Source organism: Stegostoma tigrinum, chromosome 8 (genome assembly GCF_030684315.1).
Source record: "Stegostoma tigrinum isolate sSteTig4 chromosome 8, sSteTig4.hap1, whole genome shotgun sequence".
Lineage (NCBI taxonomy): Eukaryota > Metazoa > Chordata > Chondrichthyes > Orectolobiformes > Stegostomatidae > Stegostoma > Stegostoma tigrinum.
In genome coordinates, this window is record NC_081361.1 from 53359980 (window position 1) to 53379843 (window position 19864).

The 19864-nt window shown below is 40.8% G+C and overlaps 1 protein-coding gene across 1 annotated transcript in view; it reads right to left on the reverse strand.

The window, feature by feature from the left end:
* Positions 1–10378, reverse strand: part of zranb2 (zinc finger, RAN-binding domain containing 2) — a 44600-nt gene extending 34222 nt beyond the window's left edge. The window contains exons 1-2 of the mRNA XM_048538936.2: positions 10061–10378; positions 424–476 (exon numbers count right to left, since the gene is read on the reverse strand). Of these exons, the coding sequence (XP_048394893.1) occupies positions 424–476; positions 10061–10131 (124 nt within the window). The 5' untranslated portion in view covers positions 10132–10378. The remainder of the gene's footprint in view (positions 1–423; positions 477–10060) is intronic.
* Positions 10379–19864: the final 9486 nt, after the last annotated feature.

Below are 19864 nucleotides of genomic sequence, written 5' to 3' on the forward strand. Positions count from 1 at the left end.
AAGTTGGCAAAATGGTTTATTTCTATGTTGTGATTTATCTACTTCCATGGATGCTAGCATTACCTTGTCCGTCAATTAAAATTTGAAGAAGATAGAAGGCTATGATGGAACACTTTGTGCATAACATTTGGAAATGCTATATCCGTGCAAGTAGGGGATCAAATTTGAGCATCACGGCCATGGAAAAATGGCCATGTGTAATGTACAGTCATGGCTCGCTCGCACATATAAACATTGATCACCAAAGCAAAGTACTGCAAGGTGTCCAAGATACACTACCCTAAAAAGCAATCAACACCTTATGAGGAGGGAGGAAAATATTTTATCTAAATTACTGCATGAAAATCTGTCCAAACAAGCAAAGATGTTAAAATTTGGCTGACTTTAATGCAGCAATCTGAATGAACTCCTGGCACCACTTACCTTTTCCACATCTGTTGCAATTTGTTCTCCTCGCAAAGTTGACATTTCCACATCTAAGAGAAAAGTGTAAAAAAAATGGATGAACAGCATATTTCCAAAAATACATGTTAATTCAGGAATCAATGCTATTCATTTCAATGCAACTTTGGATGCATTCTATTTAGAAGTGCATCATTATATTTCTTTCAATATTAAGTATGCTGAATATTTTTCCATAACGATTAAGTTTTAACTTTTCACGGAAAAAATGTTTAGAAATACATATTTTCTGTGAACACTGATTTGTAAACATTACACTATTTAGAAGAGGAAATGATAAAGGCAACAAATAACAACTCCCTCCACCATACAGTCATTTGGTGTTCTGAAATTAAAATCCAAAAATAGCCCCAACAATTTAAGTTAATGCTAGTGTTGAAAATAAAAATTTCAACTGTCTGTCCACAGAGATTCCAAACAAATACTATTCACTTTATTATACTCAACGTAACTGGTGCTGGAATTGACAGTATTTTAATAATGATAAACAGTGTGATTAAGAACAAAAACAGAAATTGCAGGAAAAGCTCATGCAGGTCTGTGGAGAAAAATTAGTGTTCATGTTTCAGGTCAAGTGACCCTTCAAGGAAGAATCGCGCAACCCAAAATATTAACTTTTGATTTCTCTCCACAGATGCTACCAGACTTAAGTTTTTCCAGCTGTTTTTGTTTCTAATTTACAGCATCTACAGTTCTCTTGGTTTTTATTAAATGTGATTAAAAAGTTTGTAGAAACTAGTATTGCTGAAAGAGAGACATGCTGTTGAAGCTTATCATCTTGTAATCATCAGCAGGGATTAAGGAATGCCAAATTTCAAAAAGGCACCAATTTATACTGTGTGTGAAAAAGTTGCTGATTCGAAAATTTGCCACGGAAAATGCACTAGGGACCGATCATTACCCATGCTATTACTTCATGCATAAAAGCAAAATGCCTGGACAAATTCCTTTTTCCTATAGAGGGCAGGTGTCTACGTTAAGTGAGCACATTAACAACGAATTTATTGCAATGCAATTCTTAGCACAACTGTGGGAATTACACCATGATAGACCTTATACTGAGTCTGAAGTGGGCTAGTTAAGTACAGTCAATGCTCTGCCTACTGCTCAGTACATGGATAAAACACACATGTTGGCAGGGCAATGCGAGTTAGAAGTTAGTCCAAGTTAGTCCAAGTACTTCCCACACAAAGAAAATATGGAAAATATAACTAGGATTGATGGAAGAACTTTCCAGTTTTGATAGCAGGTGTTTGCTTGGTAATCTTACTAAAGCATGCAACACGGCTAACAACATAGAAAACTCGGAAGAGAAAACATTACTGGAGACAGCAGAGCAAGGAGTCACATATTCAAGCAAGAGGTTGACCATGGGCAAGTATCTGCTAAAGTGTTTGAGGTAAAAGTCCTGACATTATTTGAATATCAACTGGACATTGCAGTTTACTGGAAGGAGTGATTTCAGGTTCATTCTAATGAATGAACAATGGCCAGATATAGTCTTTTGTCCTGCCTTAGTGCTACCTTCCAAGCTAACTGTTTCAGCATACCACAAGTTCCAGCTATTACAATTGACGTATTATTAAATTTAGGGTAATATCAATTGAGTGATCTTCTCTCAAGTCTGACTAACGACAAATGCAAGTAGTTTATTTGTTAAGAGGTGAAAGGCAGATCATTTTACAAAGAAGGTGGAACAAAGTGTTTAGCTTGCCAATAATGACACCAGTCTGAGTTTGCAATGAATAGACTGTTTCCCAAAGGCCTTAAAGACAATGGTAACTGCCCTTCGAGTCCAAAGAAAGCAAACGATACACAAGCTCATTGACAATGAACACATTAGTTCCAGACTGGACAGCTGGAAATGGTGGAGCTTTGGAACTTAGTTTACAACACGTACAGATGTTGCTCTGATGTTGAGCATGGGCAGTAAATAAATGTTGATTCTTTCAAAAAGGAACAAAAGCTGTATAGTCAGTGCTCTCCAGCAAGGTCCTTCTTGCGCTGACTCTTAGGTTTCCCTTATGCAGGTTTCTATAGCATTTATGTGACCATCATTAGTTTCTTTTACCAAATGCTAGCATAGCACACAGCAATGTTTAGGAACATGACAGTTCTCCAAACTAACTATATACTGTATTCAATACAGTTGGGCCTTCAGGCGCACTGCCTTATTACTTGGTGACTGAGCTTAGTCTAAGATTGAGATTTGCTATCTGCTGCTGCCAATGGAGGCCAAGAATAGGGTGAACAGAACAAACTGAAATTTGTTGTAAATGGTTGTGCTTTAAACTGCCCATTTATTCTTAGGATGAAAGTTGGGATCAATGATAGATAAATAGCATTTCTATCTGAACATGAGGTTAGCATAATAAAATGTAAGGCTGGATGAACACAGCAGGCCAAGCAGCATCTCAGGAGCACAAAGTTAGCATACTGTTTTGATGGGGAAAAGAGGGTAGCAGAAGCTATTTGTGTAATCAGATTATAGGATTGCATTCAAAACAATGAATTGTCACAGATCGAAAGGTTCCTTGTGGTTCACCAAAAAGGCCTGCTTGATTTTTGTTACAGAAGTCAAATAGATGATCTTGCAGGTTATGATGTCCAGAAACAACAGCTGTTGACTGATTTAAAAGATTCTCCAACAATGGAGAAAACCACATACAAATCAGTGACTTAATGTTACCATTGCACAAAACCAAGATATGAGAATTCATACTGAGGAAGTAGATATTGCTTGCTTAAAAGACTGCAACTCTGTGGAAAATGCAATGAATGGCATGTATGGATGTGGAATGACAACTTCTGCAGTTAAAGTACAAATTACTTGCAAAAAGAAAACAGCTATTAGTCAGTCATGTTTTTCAGTAAATTACAAGAAAAGTTTTAAAGCAAAGTAACATCAGATTATTCTTTGGGTTAATAATACTTAGAAATCTAAACTTCCAGTTATCGATCTCCACAGAAACCATTATATAACCAAAGCAAGGATGGTTCAGTAAATGTTGTGTAGTAATCTTTAATGGATACCTTACCCAATGTCCTTTGGAAACCCAGGTGCACTAAATTTATTGACTATCTATTAGTTATATCCTGAAAAAAAAACTCAATTGATTTCTCAAACACTATTTTCCTATTGTCAAAGGATGTTGGCTTTGTCAGATCATATCATTTAAATCCATTGTTAGATCTTTCTTATCAAAATCTTGCGCTTTGCCAATGCTGGACATGAGCTGAACTGGCCTGCAGTTCCTGGTTTTCTATTTCCTTCATATCTGAATACAGCTAATATATTTGAAAACTGCCACTCTTCTGGAGTTTCAAGATTCAGGGAATTTTGAAAAATAATGACTACTTGTCACTGTTGGTACCTCTTGACTCTCATCACACCCTTCCCTACTTTATAGCATTCCCTCTCCTCTGTGATTACTTCTAAAATTCAAACCATGCACCCTCTTTCCTCCTCCTAATGTTTCCATTCATCACTCAAATCCCATATTCACTTCCATTTACTCTTCAATGTTCTAAAAAGTGAAAGACCCTCTCAATCTCGACTAGTTTTCCTCCTTCATTCAGAGTTATCACTTAATTTAAAAATTTCTCATAGTCATAGAAGTCCAAAGAAACTGGTCCTGCCGCTGTCTTTTGTCTCTCGTAGATGTACTTAATTAATATGGCCCTTTCAGTTAAAAAAGTTTTTTTAAAAACTTTAATACTCTAATTTCTCCAAAAATACTTTCATTAAATACAGGTTCACAAGTCTTCCAGGTTATCACACTTTCTATAATTGTTAAAACACCAAAGTTATGCTACTTACTCTGACATACATGTTGACTTATTTTAAAAATGTCCAAAGTTGGGGTATATCTACATACACACATTATTTTGCCATCAACATTAATTAAAATGGAAGTGGGATATGAAGAATTTATCTGTAAGTCAATATTTCATTATTTCCTAAATACTTAATTTCCTTACTTTACAACCATCCTCCAACAACGGAATATGGTGAAACTATCCTGCAGGCTTCTTTGATAACAATATTACTTCCAATCATCTCAGTAACTGCTCACTTCCCAAATCAACATAATTATGCCCTAGCCTGCCTCAGCTCATCTGATGAAGCCTTTAGCTGTGCCAACGTTACCTCTATATTTAATGCCACAAAATCCCTGCTCAGCTGCCTACATTTTAACCTTTAAACTGGAGATCTTTGCTACACATCCTAACTTACACCACATCTTATTCTCCCATCATCACTACGAGTCTGGTAGAGTCATACAGCAGAGAAACAACCCCTTCAGTCCAACTAGTCCATGCCAAACATGTTCCCAAAATAAACTTGACACATTTACCTGCTTTTAGCCAATATCCCTCCAAACCATTCCTATTCATGTACTTAACCAATTGACTTTTAACATTGTAAATTAGCTCATGTCCACCACTTTCTCAGGAAATTCATTCCATACACAAACTAGTGCGTAAAAACATTGTTTCTCATGTCCTTTATAAATTTTTTTCCTCTCTCCTTAAAAATATGGTCCCTAGTTTTGACCTGCCCACCCTCGGGAAAAGACCTATTCACCTTTTCTATATCCTTAATGATTTTGTAAACAGCTATAAGGTCACCCCTCAAAATCCTACACTCCAATAATCAAAGTCCCAGACTTTAACTCAAACCCTCTATTCCTGGCAACATATTGGTACATCTTTTCTGAATCCTCTCTGATTTAATTATATCCTTCCTATAGTAGAGTGACTTGAACTGCACACAAAACTCCAGAAGAGGCTTCAAGATCCTGTACAACCTCAGCAAGACATTCCAACTCCTATACTCAAAAGGTCTGAACAATGAAGGCAAGCAAAATGCCTTAAGCATCCTGTCTACCTGTGATGTAAATTTCTCAGAATTATGTACCAGAAGCCCTATGTCTCTGTTCTACAACAGTGCCCACGGCCTTACCATTAATTGTACAGGTCCTGCCTTTGTTTGCTTCACCAAAGTGAAATAACTCGCATTTACCCAAATTAAAATCCATCTGCCATTCCTCAGCCCACTGAACCAAGTGATCAAGATCTCCTTGTAATCTTAGATAACCTTAATCATCCAGCATCCTATGCCCAACCATCTTCAGCTCTTTTCTGAGGACCACCACTTTGTTGCGGTGGAGAAGCCTGTGTTAGGGAACCCGACAGTTAAACTGTCTGGAGTGTCGGCTCCTGGCAGGGTGACCCATGAAGGTAAGGTCAAGGGGGAGGGTCCAGACAAAGCACGATCCATGAAGACCTCAAAGACAGAGCACACGGAAGAAGACAGCTGAACTTAAATTAGGGAGTCATAATGGCTGTAAAGGCAAATGAAACTGCAACAGAGAAGGGCTGTCAGTCATCTTGGTCTCCTTGCCACGGGGCTTTGATCCCTGTCTGCCTAGGTCCAAGTGACGGCTGTCTGTGCACCAGTCACCCCATGTTTTAAAAAAAAGTCACGCACAGGCGTCTTCCCAAGAGGTACTAGTCTCACAACATCTTCTGCTGCTTCACTGACCACCCCCAATCTCACGGTCAGAAGTGGGGATGTTTGCTGATAGGGCAATGTTCAGCACCAACTGTGACTCCTCAGATACTGAAGCAGTCCATGTTCGAATGAAACACTATCCGGACAATATTCAGGTTTGGACTGATAAGCGGCAAGTAACATTTGTGCCATGCAAATGTCAGGCAATGGTCAGTGCCAATAAGAGACAAATTTGATCATCACCCCTTGACATTCAATTCGGTGAGTTCTCCACTATCAGCATCCAGCAGGGGTTATCACTGATCAGAAACCCAACTGGAGGCCATAGCACCCTATGAAAAGAGAAGTGGGATCCTCTCAAGAGTCAAGCAACCCCTATCAACATTTCTAACCAAGGATCCCAAGAAAGGTGAGGGGGGAGAAGGACCTGGAGGAGATGCGCTGCTGCCACCCCTTGCTGGCTAGCTCATCTTCACCCTCCCTGCTGTGCCATGAATACCTAGGTCCTACTTCCTCATCATTCTCTCAGCTTGTCATGATTAAGATTTGTGGCCAGGGAGGGGAGAACTATGAAACCTACTGAAAAGCCAGTGTCTTCCCAAACAACAGGATGCATATCTTTATTGATGACTGAGAGCAACTAATTCAGTATCTACAGCCAAGGGAAACAGCTAAATGTCATCTTCAACTTCTTCCATGCATTGCTCACTAACTACCTGGGTAACAACTAAAAATAATTTGAGCCTTTTGAATCAAATCTCCCCATGCCCTTATTTCTTCCTAGCTCTAACTTCCTCCTCCTCTAGGAGCCTCTAAGAAATATGCTCTATCAATTTTAGACTTTTGAGCATTCCCGATTATAACAGCTGCACCAAACGGAGGCCACAACTTAGCTGCTAAGGTCAAAAGCTCTTGTAAACAGACTAAAGCTCTTAACGTGCAAATATATACACAAAATTAGGATTTTGCATAGCAAAGTGAATTTTGAAACCCAAGACTATTAAAAAAATTGATCTTAGGATGTAAACGTCCAAAGTATAAGCCAGAATTTATTTTTATGCCAAACTGCTGGTGATCTGCCTTCTAGAAATGAGTCCACAAGGTGTAGGAACACTCAGCGCTGACAGGAGTTCCAGGATTTTGATCCAGCAGTGAAGGAATGGCAAGTAAGGACGGCGTGCAGACTGAGAGGAAATGTAAAAGTAGTGGTGTTCCTATACATCTGCTGTCCTTGTTCTTTTAGTTGGGAGAGGTCTGAGGTTTGGAAGCTGTCAAAGAAGCCTTGTTGAGTTGTTGTGCATCTTCAAAAAATGTAGGCAAGGTTTTTGGAGTTAGGAGCAGGTCACTGCTGCAGTATGCTTAGTCTCTGATCTGTTATTGTTGCCAATTTATTTACATCATTGCTCCAATTAAAGTTTGATCAACAGTAACCTTTGGAAGCGGATACTGGGAACTCAGTAACGGTTAAGGAGAGATGTTCAGATTTTTCTCTCATTGGAGAGAGTCACTGCATTGGACTTTTGCATGAATGTTACTTCTCATTTATCAGCCCAAATATCAATTGTTGGCTGGGATCTGCTGCAAGCAGGCATGGAATACCTTAGTATCCAAGTTGCAGTTAGTACAGAACACTGTGCAATCATCCCTAAACAGCCCCAGCTCTCACTGTTTTCAACTTACCTATTGGGACATGTTAGAAAATAGCTCCACACCAGATGGACTGTGGAACGTGGATTTCTGGCCCTAAAGGAGGGACACTGCTGTGCCACAAGCCCCTATAACTCCACTGTTTGAGGGAACACCATGATGAGACGAATAAAATGTGTGTGTTTGGGGCATGACCCTGGGGAATTCCTCCAAGTGATGTCCTTAGTCTAAGATAATTAACACTACCATCTTTGTTTGTGCTGGGCATGATGCCAATGCGTGCACAGCTTTCCCCAATTTCCACTGACTTCAATTTTTCTAGCCTCGCTGCTTCTACACAAGATCACATGGACCCTTAGCAACTGCCCTTGATATCATAACCATACTTCAAGTTTTACTCTTTTGTCCATAATCAATCGCAATATTTTAGAAATGCCACACCCAACTGTACTATTTATGGCAGTGTACTGTGCAATGTGGTGGGGACAAAATAATCTATTTGTATGTCAATTGAGGGATAAGTATTGACAAGGCCTTTGCAGACAACTTGCCTGCTCTTGTTCAAAACAGTTCACGTGAAAGAGCAGAAGACACTATGGTTTAATATCTGACACAAAAGTTGATGCTTCCAATAGTGTAGTCATTCAATACTGCACTGTTTATCTATAATTTTGTGCTCATGTCCTGAAGTGGGACTTGAAACCATAGCTACCTTAAACAGAGGACTGAGTGCTGACAACACTACCGATACCATGGCCAAAGGCACATTTCAACTGACTTCAAATCACCAAAACACAGAAAACAGCAGAGTAGGCCATTTGTTTTCTCAAGCCTGCTCTACCACTTGATGAGACCATGGTTGATTGACCAACCTGTGCCCCATTCTTGCTTTCTCCCCTTTCTGATCTTTAGCCCATAGAACTATATGCAACTCCCTTATGACCATAAGGTGTTTTGGACTCAACTAGTTTGAGAGAGAATTCCATTGGCTCACCATTCTCTGGGTGAAGAAATTTCTCATCCCAGTTCTAATACCAAACCATGTATCTTTAGACTGTGACCCCAATTCTGGACATGGCAATCATAGGGTAAAACCAGGAAGGATAATTCCCAATCTGGTCCTGTTATAAATCAGTATAATTCTACAAGATTCCCCACCCATTCTTCTAAACTCCAACAAGTGTAGTTTCATCTGATGCAACTTCCCTTCATGCGTCAGTCCTGCCTTACCACAAAGTGGTCTGGTAAACATTTGTTGCACTCAATTCCACAGCCAGAAGATCTGTTCTCAAATAAAGACAACAAAGCTGTGCACAATATTCCAGGTGCAGTCTCACCAATACTTCATAGAATTGCAATAAGACATCTCCATTCCTTTACTTGAATCCTCAATATACCATATGCAACACGCCAAGTGTCTTCGTTACTTTCTACAACTGGTGCAGAAAGTCACTGAGGTCTCACGGCAACTTCTCCTTTCCCATTCAGATAACCTGCTTTCCACTACCAAAATTGATAATCACATCTGGCACTCGTTGCCTACTCATTCAACCTGTCCAAATCACAAGATTAAGAGATCAGGATAGAAATAAATTTATTTTGTCTCTATTCTTGATTGCTAAATAATCCCCTATTGGAAATCAAGAAAGTGTAAGCAGCAGGCACTGAAGATGAAACTTAACTCGCAGGCGCTGCTTCCCCTCCCGATTAGGCCACCAACACTAAGGCAAAACAAGCAACGGCTGTGCGACTACACAGTGCCAAAACTAGTTCGACTCCTCCAGAACGGAAAGAACAAAACTATTATTACCTATTGCTCTTGCGCCACGTGCGTTTGAAAAAAAAACTTGAAACTGATGCTACATCAACAAAACCCCGAAAAATTTGACTGGGAACAACGCTTCTTAGCATTATTAAAATGCGCTCGCGCTTACTGGACCTTTAGAAGTTAATTCTTACTGTAATTAACACGCAAGTGTCAGGTGTAGTAACAGCCCCATACAAACAGTGGTCAGTGCGATGAACACTGCTAGAATTTGGAGAGATCAAAATAAGTCTCGCTATCGAATAAAAGGCAAAGGCAAAACAAACGAGTTGGCAGTACTTGTAAGAGCTCGGGGCTGGGGAGATCGCAGGACAGAAGTGACTTGAATAGGTAAGCGCTTGAGACATTAAGATGTCAAATAAAAGCGACTGAGTCAAAGGAAAATGTAATTTTTTAAAAAGCGGAACATGTGTGCACGTAGGTGTAAAAGCAAGAAGAAAGCAGTCCCTTTCGAGGAGGAGTTATCGAGTTGACAAGGAGGCTGTGGCTCCCTGACTGAAGCGGGCCTGCTATTCACATTTTTCACTCGGGCCGAGTCTGCACAGGGCCCCAGGCCCCTTTCTCTCCGTAAAGCAGACTCGTTATGATTACAAATCTGCTTCCCTTACTTCTTATCGGGGCAAATCCAGTCCCCGTCGCTGACGCGAAAGCTTTTCGCCGACATCTTTTCCGCTTCCATTGAAGGTGCCGGGGATGAAGTGGCGAGGAGGAAGGGGAGGGGTGGGGGAAGCTGCGGCCGAGTCGATGCTCACTCGTCCAGGGCGCAATATATATTATTTTTAAGGAATCCCTTCTCCGGAACCGGAGCGCGGCACAGCTCTGGCTCTCGCTTTCCGAGGTTACCGTCGCCCTGTTCTGCTCGCTACAAACTTGCAGCTACACCCTGAGCTCGGCCTAGTGGCTGTAGGACGCACAGCCTCCTGGGATACTGGAGGACCTCCGCTGCCAGGATCCAATTGGCTGGATCGACCCAGGCCATGCTATCCTGAACTCTTGTGTTTTAAAGGGACTGGGAGTTTGTGCAGGAACTGTTCATTCATCACAATGGGACCACATTGTTGAATACAGATGCGAAAAATATTATTTCGAAATTGCCTAACTTCATAAGACCTTGATCATTTCCTTGGTCTAAGATCTACAATGGAAAAATACAGGTGTACTTTTTAAAGGGATTTTCACCTATTAAAATATATCTGATTATTAATCAGTCCTCCTGCATAGATATGGCAATTTCTACTGGAGATAATTGTTTGCTCGTCGACAGGAGGGATGTTCTCGGTGACTGGGGAATCCAGATCTGGGGCCACAGTCTAACGATATGGGGTAGGCCATTTACGGCTGAGATAAGGACAAATTTCTTCTTCCACGGATGGGTGAGCCTGTGGAATTCTCCGCCACCAAAATTGGTTGAAGCCAACAAAATCAAATATTCCCAAGGATGAGTTAGATATAGTTCTTATCACTAAAGATATCAAAGTTTAGGGGAAATGTAGAATGGCCTATTGAGTTGAATGATCAGTCATGATCATATTGAATGGCAGAGCAGATTTGAAGGGTTGAATAGCCTACTGCTCCTATTTTATATGATTCTATAAGATCTAGGAACAGAAGTAAGCCTTTTGGCCCATTGAGTCTACTCCGCCATTCAATGAAATCATGACTGATTTGACAATCCTGAACTCTAATTTCCTACTTTATACCCATAACCATCATTCCCTTCCAGATTACTGAGATCTGTCTATTTTAGTCTTTAATGTATTTAAGGACCCAGACTCAACATCTCTCTCTAGTAAAGAGTTCACAGATTGACTATCCTCAGAATGAAAAGAAATCCTTCTCGTCTCTGTCTTAAATAGATGACCTTCAATCTGAGATTACATGCTGTGGTCCTTTACTTTTCCAGAAGGGGAAACAGCCTCTCTGCATCGACCTTGCATAGTCCACTAAGAATTTTATATGTTTCAATAAGTTTTCTTCTCATTCTTCTAAACTCTAAACAATCTCAACCTCTCCTCAAAGTAATCCCTCCACAACCAGGATGAGCCTAGTGGACCTTCTCTGGGTAGTCTCCAATCCCAGTTTACCTCTCCATCAATAAGATTGCTTGCAGATTACACACAGCTAGATGAGACAGTAAGCTGTGAGGTGGATGCAGAGATGCTTCAACACCAAAACTGTTCACAGTATTCCAGTTGTAGCCTGACGGGATCCTTCTATAGCAAGATCTCTCCCTTTATATACTCCGTTCCCACTGAAATAAAAAAAAATACATTTGTCTTCCCTATTACCCACTGAACTCAGACACTAGTTGTCTGTGATTCACACACGAGAATCCCAAATCCCTCTGTCCAGCAGCCTACTGCAGCTTTCCCAATAAAATAATATTCTGCTCTTCCATTCTTCCTGCCAGGTGCACAACCTTACATTTCCCACATTCATATTCAATTGGTATTGTCACAAAGTATTTTTTAACCTACTTCTTTTACATTTCTCTTATTTGTCAACTTTCTTATATATTTGGATGCAGGATTGAATCAATGACTCCCATTCTGTTTCAAAGCCATTGATAGCTTAATGTCCATACATCAGAATCAAACACTCAGTGCTGCCTTAGCACCACAATCTTCTAAGGCCCAACAGAATGCAAACAAAGTACAAGAATTCATATCTAGATGATAAGGACACAAAATTCATAACGTAATTTCATTTAGAAATTATTCTGCTATGTGCCGTTCTGGACTCCATACAACGAAAGTGTAAATGCCACTTGCTATATTTTTTTGGGGACTCATTGACAATGGTAAGGGTCCTCTTGACCAAACTTACTAATGATGTGTCTTAATTGTTTTCCCTTTTCATCATTGTTGTCACCCCATTCTATCAGTCTTCAAAGAACAACAGCAAAAAAAAACTCAGCAGCACAAATCTTTTTTGCTCCCAATTGGCCTGAAAATCATGATAATTTCCCTGAATTTATGAGCAGTTCTTTTTCTTTTATGATTACATCTCTATGAATGTTTGAGAATGAGATAGCAATTGCTTCTACTTAATCACTGTCACTTCTAGTAAAAAGCATTAATCTTCTTTTTCATTTCCATGTTCTGTCCCAATTATTTACACATGGCTTTCTTTTTTACTAATCTAGTGCTCAAGGACATAGGAGCAGGAGTAAATCAGACAACCATGATGTGATTATTCAAATTCATGCTGATATATCATCCACAATCACTTTCATCTTGTTTATTAACCTTCTGTGTTGCACTTTACCAAACGTCTTCCAAAAATTCAAGTACACCATGTCCTAGGTTCCCACTTATTGACTCCACACAAAACATCCTTTAAAATGATGAAGGGTCTAGGCCCGAAAGTCAGCTTTTGTGCTGCTGAGATGTTGCTTGGCCTGCTGTGTTCATCCAGCTTCACACTTTATTATCTTGGATTCTCCAGCATCTGCAGTTCCCATTATCTCTGACCCCTTTAAAATCTCTAACTGGTTTGTCAAATGTAATTTCCTCTCCATAACTCAACATTGGTTCCATCCAATCAGATAATACATTGCTAAATAGACAATAGACAATAGGTGCTGGAGTAGGCCATTTGGCCTTTCGAGCCAGCACCACCATTCATTATGATCATGGCTGATCATCCACAATCAGTATCCTGTTCCTGCCTTATCCCCATAACCCTTGATTCCACTATCTTTACGAGTTCTATCTATCTTATCCAGAGAGTTGGCCTCCACTGCCTTCTGGGGCAGAGCATTCCATATATCCACCACTCTCTGGGTGAAGAAGGTTTTCCTCAACTCTGTTCTAAATGGCCTACCCCCTATTTTTAAACTGTGTCCTCTGGTTCTGGACTCACCCATCAGCGGAAACATGCTTCCTGCTTCCACAGTGTCTAATCCCTTAATAATCTTATACACCTTAATCAGATCCCCTCTCATCCTTCTAAACTCAAGTGTATACAAGCCCAGTCGCTCCAATCGTTCAACATATGATAGTCCCGCTATTCCAGGAATTGAACTCGTGAACCTACGCTGCACTCCCTCAATAGCAAGAATGTCCTTCCTCAAATTTGGAGACCAAAACTGCACACAATACTCCAGGTGCGGTCTCACCAGGGCCCTGTACAGCTGCAGAAGGACCTCTTTGCTCCTATACTCAATTCCTCTTGTTATGAAGGCCAGCATGCTATTAGCTTTCTTCACTGCCTGCTGTACCTGCATGCTTGCTTTCATTGACTGATGTACAAGAACACCTAGATCTCGTTGTGCTTCCCCTTTACCTCACTTGACTCCATTGAGATAGTAATCTGCCTTCCTGTTCTTGCCACCAAAGTGTATAACCGCACACTTATCCACATTAAACTGCATCTGCCATGCATCCGTCCACTCACCTAGTATGCACAAGTCACCCTGTATTCTCATAATATCCTCCTCACATTTCACACTGCCACCCAACTTTGTGTCATCAGCAAATTTGCTAATATTACTTCTAATGCCTTCGTCTATATCATTAATATATATCTTAAACAGCTGCGGTCCCAGCACCGAACCTTGTGGTACCCCACTGGTCACTGCCTGCCATTCCGAAAGGGACCCGTTTGTCACTACTCTTTGCTTCCTGTCAGCCAGCCAATTTTCAATCCAACTCAGTATTTTGCCCCCAATACCGTGTGCCCTAATTTTGTCCACCAATCTCCTATGTGGGACTTTATCAAAGGCTTTCTGAAAGTTCAAGTACACTACATCCACTGGTTCTCCCTTATCCATCTTCATAGATACATCCTCAAAAAATTTCAGATGATTAGTCAAGCACGATTTCCCCTTCGTAAATCCTTTCTGACTCTGACCTATTCTGTTACTGCTATCCAAATGAGTTGTAATTTCATCTTTTATAATTGACCCCAGCATCTTTCCCGCACTGACGTCAGGCTAACCTGTCTATAATTTCCTGTTTTTTCTGTCACTCCTTTCTTGAAAAGTGGGACAACATTTGCCACCCTCCAATCCGCAGGAACTGATCCTGAATATATAGAACCTTGGAAAATAATTACCAACACGTCCACAATTTCTAGAGCCACTTCAAGTACCCTGGGATGCAGACCATCGGGACCCAGGGACTTATCGGCCTTCAGACCTAACAGTCTATCCAACACCATTTCCTGTCTAATATAAATTCTCTTCAGTTCGTCCATTACCCTCGGTCCTTCAGCCGCTACTGCATCTGGGACATTGCTTGTGTCTTCCCTAGTAAAGACAGATCTAAAGTACCTATTCAACTCATCTGCCATTTCCTTGTTCCCCGTAATAAATTCACCCGTTTCTGACTTCAAGGGCCCAATTTTAGTCTTAACCATTTTTTTTCTTTTCACATACCTAAAAAAGCTTTTACTATCCTCCTTTATATTTTTGGCCAGCTTTCCTTCATAGCTCATTTTTTCTCTGTGTATTGCCTTTTTAGTTATCCGCTGTTGCTCTTTAAAAGCTCCCCAGTCCTCCGGCTTCCCACTCATCTTTGCTATGTTATACTTCTTTTTTACCTTTATAGAGTCCTTAACTTCCCTCGTCAGCCACGGCTGCCCCCGCCTCCCCTTAGGATCGTTCTTCCTCTTTGGTATGAACTGATCCTGCACCTTCTGCATTATATCCAGAAATACCTGCCATTCTTGTTCCACTGCCATCCCTGCTAGGGCATTGTACCACTGAACTTTGGCCAGCTCCTCCCTCATAGCTCCATAGTTCCCTTTATTCAATTGCACTACTGACACTTCCGATTCTCCCTTCTCCCTCTCAAACTGCAGATTAAAACTTATCATATTATGGTCACTACCTCCGAATGGCTCCTTTACCTTGAGGTCCCTGATCAAATCCGGTTCATTGCACAACACTGGATCCAGAATTGCCTCCTCCCTGGTAGGCTCCAGTACAAGCTGTTCGAAGAATCCACCTCGGAGGCACTCCACAAACTCCCTTTCTTGGGGTCCAGTACCATCCTGATTCTCCCAGTCTACCCGCATGTTGAAATCTCCCATAATAACTGTAGTGATACCTTTGTGACAGGCCAATTTCAACTCTTGATTCAACTTGCACCCAACATCCTGACTACTGTTTGGGGGCCTGTAGATAACTCCCATCAGGGTCTTTCTACCCTTGGAATTTCGCAGCTCTATATATAGAGATATATACAGAAGATATATAATAAATACACCCTTCACAATTTATTCTAGTGCATTCCCTCCTGTTTCCATGGCTAACAGGTAAATTTAGTCCCCATTTTTTCTCTCCCCACTTTATTAAACAGTGGGATTAATTCCAAACCTTCCAAACTGCAGGCACCATTGTAGAGTTAAGCCAATTTTGAAAGATGATCACCATCATTACCGATTTTTCTGTGGACATCTATTTCTGTAAACACTCTACGGTAAAGGTCAACAGGTTCTACAGGTTTGTCAACTCTCAGTCCATTAATTTATCCAACTTTTCTACTTTTCTTACTAATTCTTTTCAGTTCCACACTTTCACTAGGTTCTTGGGCATTAGAAACTAATCATTATTTCAATATAGTTTATCATTCATCAATAAACTAGGTTGCTCCGGGAAGCGAGAAAGGAGGTTGCTAAGCCACTGGTGAAGATCTTTGCTTCCTCACTTTCCACGGGCGTCGTACCGGAAGATTGGAGGGAGGCAAATGTTGTTCCTCTTTTCAAGAAAGGGAATAGGGAAATCCCTGGAAATTACAGACCAGTCAGTCTTACGTCTGTGGCCAGCAAGGTTTTGGAAAGAATTCTGAGGGATAGGATTTATGACTACTTGGAAAAGCATAGCGTGATTAAAGGGAGTCAGCATGGCTTTGTGAGGGGCAGGTCATGCCTTACAAATCTTATTGAGTTCTTTGAGGAAGTCACGAGACAGGTTGATGAGGGTCGAGCAGTGGATGTGGTGTACATGGACTTCAGCAAGGCATTTGGTAAGGTTCCCCATGGCAGGCTCATTCATAAGGTCAGGAGGTATGGGATACAGGGTGATTTGGCTGTCTGGATTCAGAATTGGTTGGCTGGCAGGAGGCAGAGAGTGGTTGCAGATGGTAAGTTTTCTGCCTGGAGGTCAGTGCTGAGTGGTGTCCCACAGGGCTCTGTTCTTGGGCCTCTGCTCTTTGTAGTTTTTATAAATGACTTGGATGAGGAGGTTGAGGGGTGGGTGAGTATGTTTGCTGATGACACAAAGGTTGGAGGTGCCGTTGATAGTATCGAGGGCTATTGCAGGCTTCAGTGAGACATTGACAGAATGCAGAGCTGGGCTGAGAAATGGCAGATGGAGTTCAACCTGGATAAATGCGAAGTGATGCATTTTGGAAGGTCGAACTTAAATGCTGAATATAGGATTAACTGCAGGATTTTCGGCAGTGTGGAAGAACAGCGGGATCTTGGTGTTCAAGTGCATAGCTCCCTCAAAGTTGCCACTCAGGTGGATCAGGTTGTGAAGAAAGCATATGGTGTTTTGGCTTTCATTAACAGGGGATCGAGTTTAAGAGCCGCGAGGTTATGCTGCAGTTCTACAAAACCCTGGTGAGACCACACTTGGAATATTATGTCCAATTCAGGTCGCCCTATTATAGGAAAGATATGGCGGCTTTGGAGAGGGTGCAAAGGAGGTTTACCAGGATGCTGCCTGGACTGGAGGGCTGGTCTTACAGGAGAGGTTGACTGAGCTCGGACTTTTCTCTCTGGAGAGAAGGAGGAAGAGAGGTGACTTGATCGAGGTGTACAAGGTAATGAGAGGCATGGATAGAGTCGATAGCCAGAGACTTTTCCCCAGGGCAGGATTGACTGCCACGAGGGGTCATAGTTTTAAGGTGTTAGGAGGAAGGTATAGAGGAGACGCCAGAGGGAGGTTCTTCACTCAGAGTTGTGAGCGCATGGAATAGTTTACCAGTGGTAGTCGTGGAAGCGGAGTCATTAGTGACTGCTGGACATGTACATGGACAGCAGTGAATTGAGGGGAATGTAGGCTAGGTTATTTTATTTTTGGATTAGGATTATTCCACGGCACAACATTGTGGGCCGAAGGGCCTGTACTGTGCTGTACTTTTCTATGTTCTATGTTCTAATTATGGGAGACCTTGTGTCTTCCACTATGAAGACGGTCACAAAGTATGATTTAGTTTCCCTTCTTCCTATCATATATTTATATAGCTCTTTTCATGTAATGGAATATTGCAATGTAATTTACAATAGCATTATAAAGTATAACAGAGCCAGATGAGGTTATATTAGGGCAGGTGACCAAAAAGTTGATCTAAGTAGTAGGTTTTCAGGAGTGTTTTAAAGACTGATAATGAGTTAGTGAGGCAATAAAGTAGAGGGAGAAAATTTCAGAACTTGGAATCTAGGCCAACAAACACAGAAACTTAGAGGAGCCCAGATATCTCAGAAGGATTGGGGCTGGGTTAGAATACCGGTATGGGAAAGGGTGAGGCCATGGAGAGATTTCAAAATAATAATGAGAATTTTAAAGGCAAGATGTTGTTTTATCAGGTGCCAGTTTAGGTCAGCATCTCAGGGATAATAGGCAAACAGGATTTGCTTTAAATTAAGAAAGGGCTAGCAGATTCTTCAATGATCTCAAGTTAACCCAGGCTAGAATATGAGAAAACAGTCAGGAATGTTGGAATAGACAAATCTAAAGGTGTCAAAAGCACTGATTAAGTTGAGACAGAGTCAAAATCAAACAATGTTACAGATGTTGAAATAGGCAAACCGAATGATCACATAAGATCACATAAGATTAGAAGCCATAAAGAAATATGATACATAAATTGTAAACAGACTAGCTTAATTTCAGACTGCTTTCCCTAGTAGTTGCTGCCAAGTGGTGTGAGTTTGCTTCCAAATAGAATATTTTATCAGATGCATCAATGCTATGCTATTTACTGCAATGTAAGAAGCTAGACATAGGTATACTGGTATTGAAGAATCTAACAAACATTTATTCCAACTAACTATTATATACATATATTACATTCCTCAGGCACTTATGTGCCTGTATTAGCATTTAGCAATTAGCGAAGATTCCACCTTTTCAACCTTACCCCTTACCTGACCCGTGATGACCCTAAGGTTACATTTAGCACCATTGGCACTATCTGATGAAAGGGCAGTCCTATGGTCTGCTGAGACACAGGTGACTTCAGTTAAGTTAAAAAATAGGAGCATGTTTTTAGTAGTGTTCAAGTGATCTAAGTCAAAATGAAAATGACATCTTTGAATCATGAGGTAGTATGTTATGATGCAGTAATGATATCATGAACCTGTCACTTAAAGGTATACTAATATAGTGACCATGAGACATAATAAAATACCAGGCAGAGGGATGAATTTGGTGACTAGGGTGTACAGTTCAAAGTAGGGAACAAAGGCAAAGGAGCAGCATGTAGATGATAAGTAGTAAGGGGCAAAGAATTAATCTTTGGAAAAAACCAGATATAGCAGTACATATTCTAAGCTGCTTATGATTAGATAGATAAGGATAAAATCAGGTGAAAGCTGTCCCACCCAGCTAATGAGACAGATCTTCAAGAGTTCTGAGGAACTATCATTGGCTTGAAATTTTAACTCTGTTACAATCTCCAAAGTTGCTGCTAAATTGTTTTCAGCATTTCTAGTTTTTTTTTAAATTTCAGATTTCCAGCATCTGCATTTTGCCCTTGTCCAAGATCTTCAAGTTGTTGGAATTAATATTCTGGAACCATCCCCAATTATAAACTTCAGTCATTCCATTGTCACCTCTGGACAATCAGCACTCATTTTCAGGCTACAGCCATTCACTGTCAATTCCTCCACCAGAGGAAATAATTACCAACTCCTTTCATCATCTTACATATCTCAATTGCATAATTCCGTAATATTCCATTGATAAGAATCAAAATAAACCCTTTAACCTTAGCATCTCGGTGACACTCCCTCCCAGGCCATTACATTTTCCAGACCAAAATTCAGAACGAAATGCAGCACAGGTACTCTGTATGAGGTCCAACTGGAGTTCTACACAACACTAACATGACATTTAACCACTTCATATTCCAGACCTTTTAATATAAATGTTAGCATATGTTATCCTTTTAAATAGTTTCGGCGTCTGTTAATGAGCTTTTAGTGATTCCTGCATTTGGCTCCAAAGGACTTGCTGAATTAGTGTACCTAGTTTCTTATTACAGATGATTTCTCACCTGCTCCAGCATTCCCACATGTGCTTTCCCCTGTGGCTTCTGCAGAAGAGATGGAAGGCCACTAAAGTTCAGGCAGACACTCCTGAATGCCGGTGGTTGGAGACTTCTAGGAATTGAGAAGTGAGAAGGATCCCCCACAACTGCAGGCTGTAGCAATTCTGCAGCTGTTGGGGCAGCCTGGCC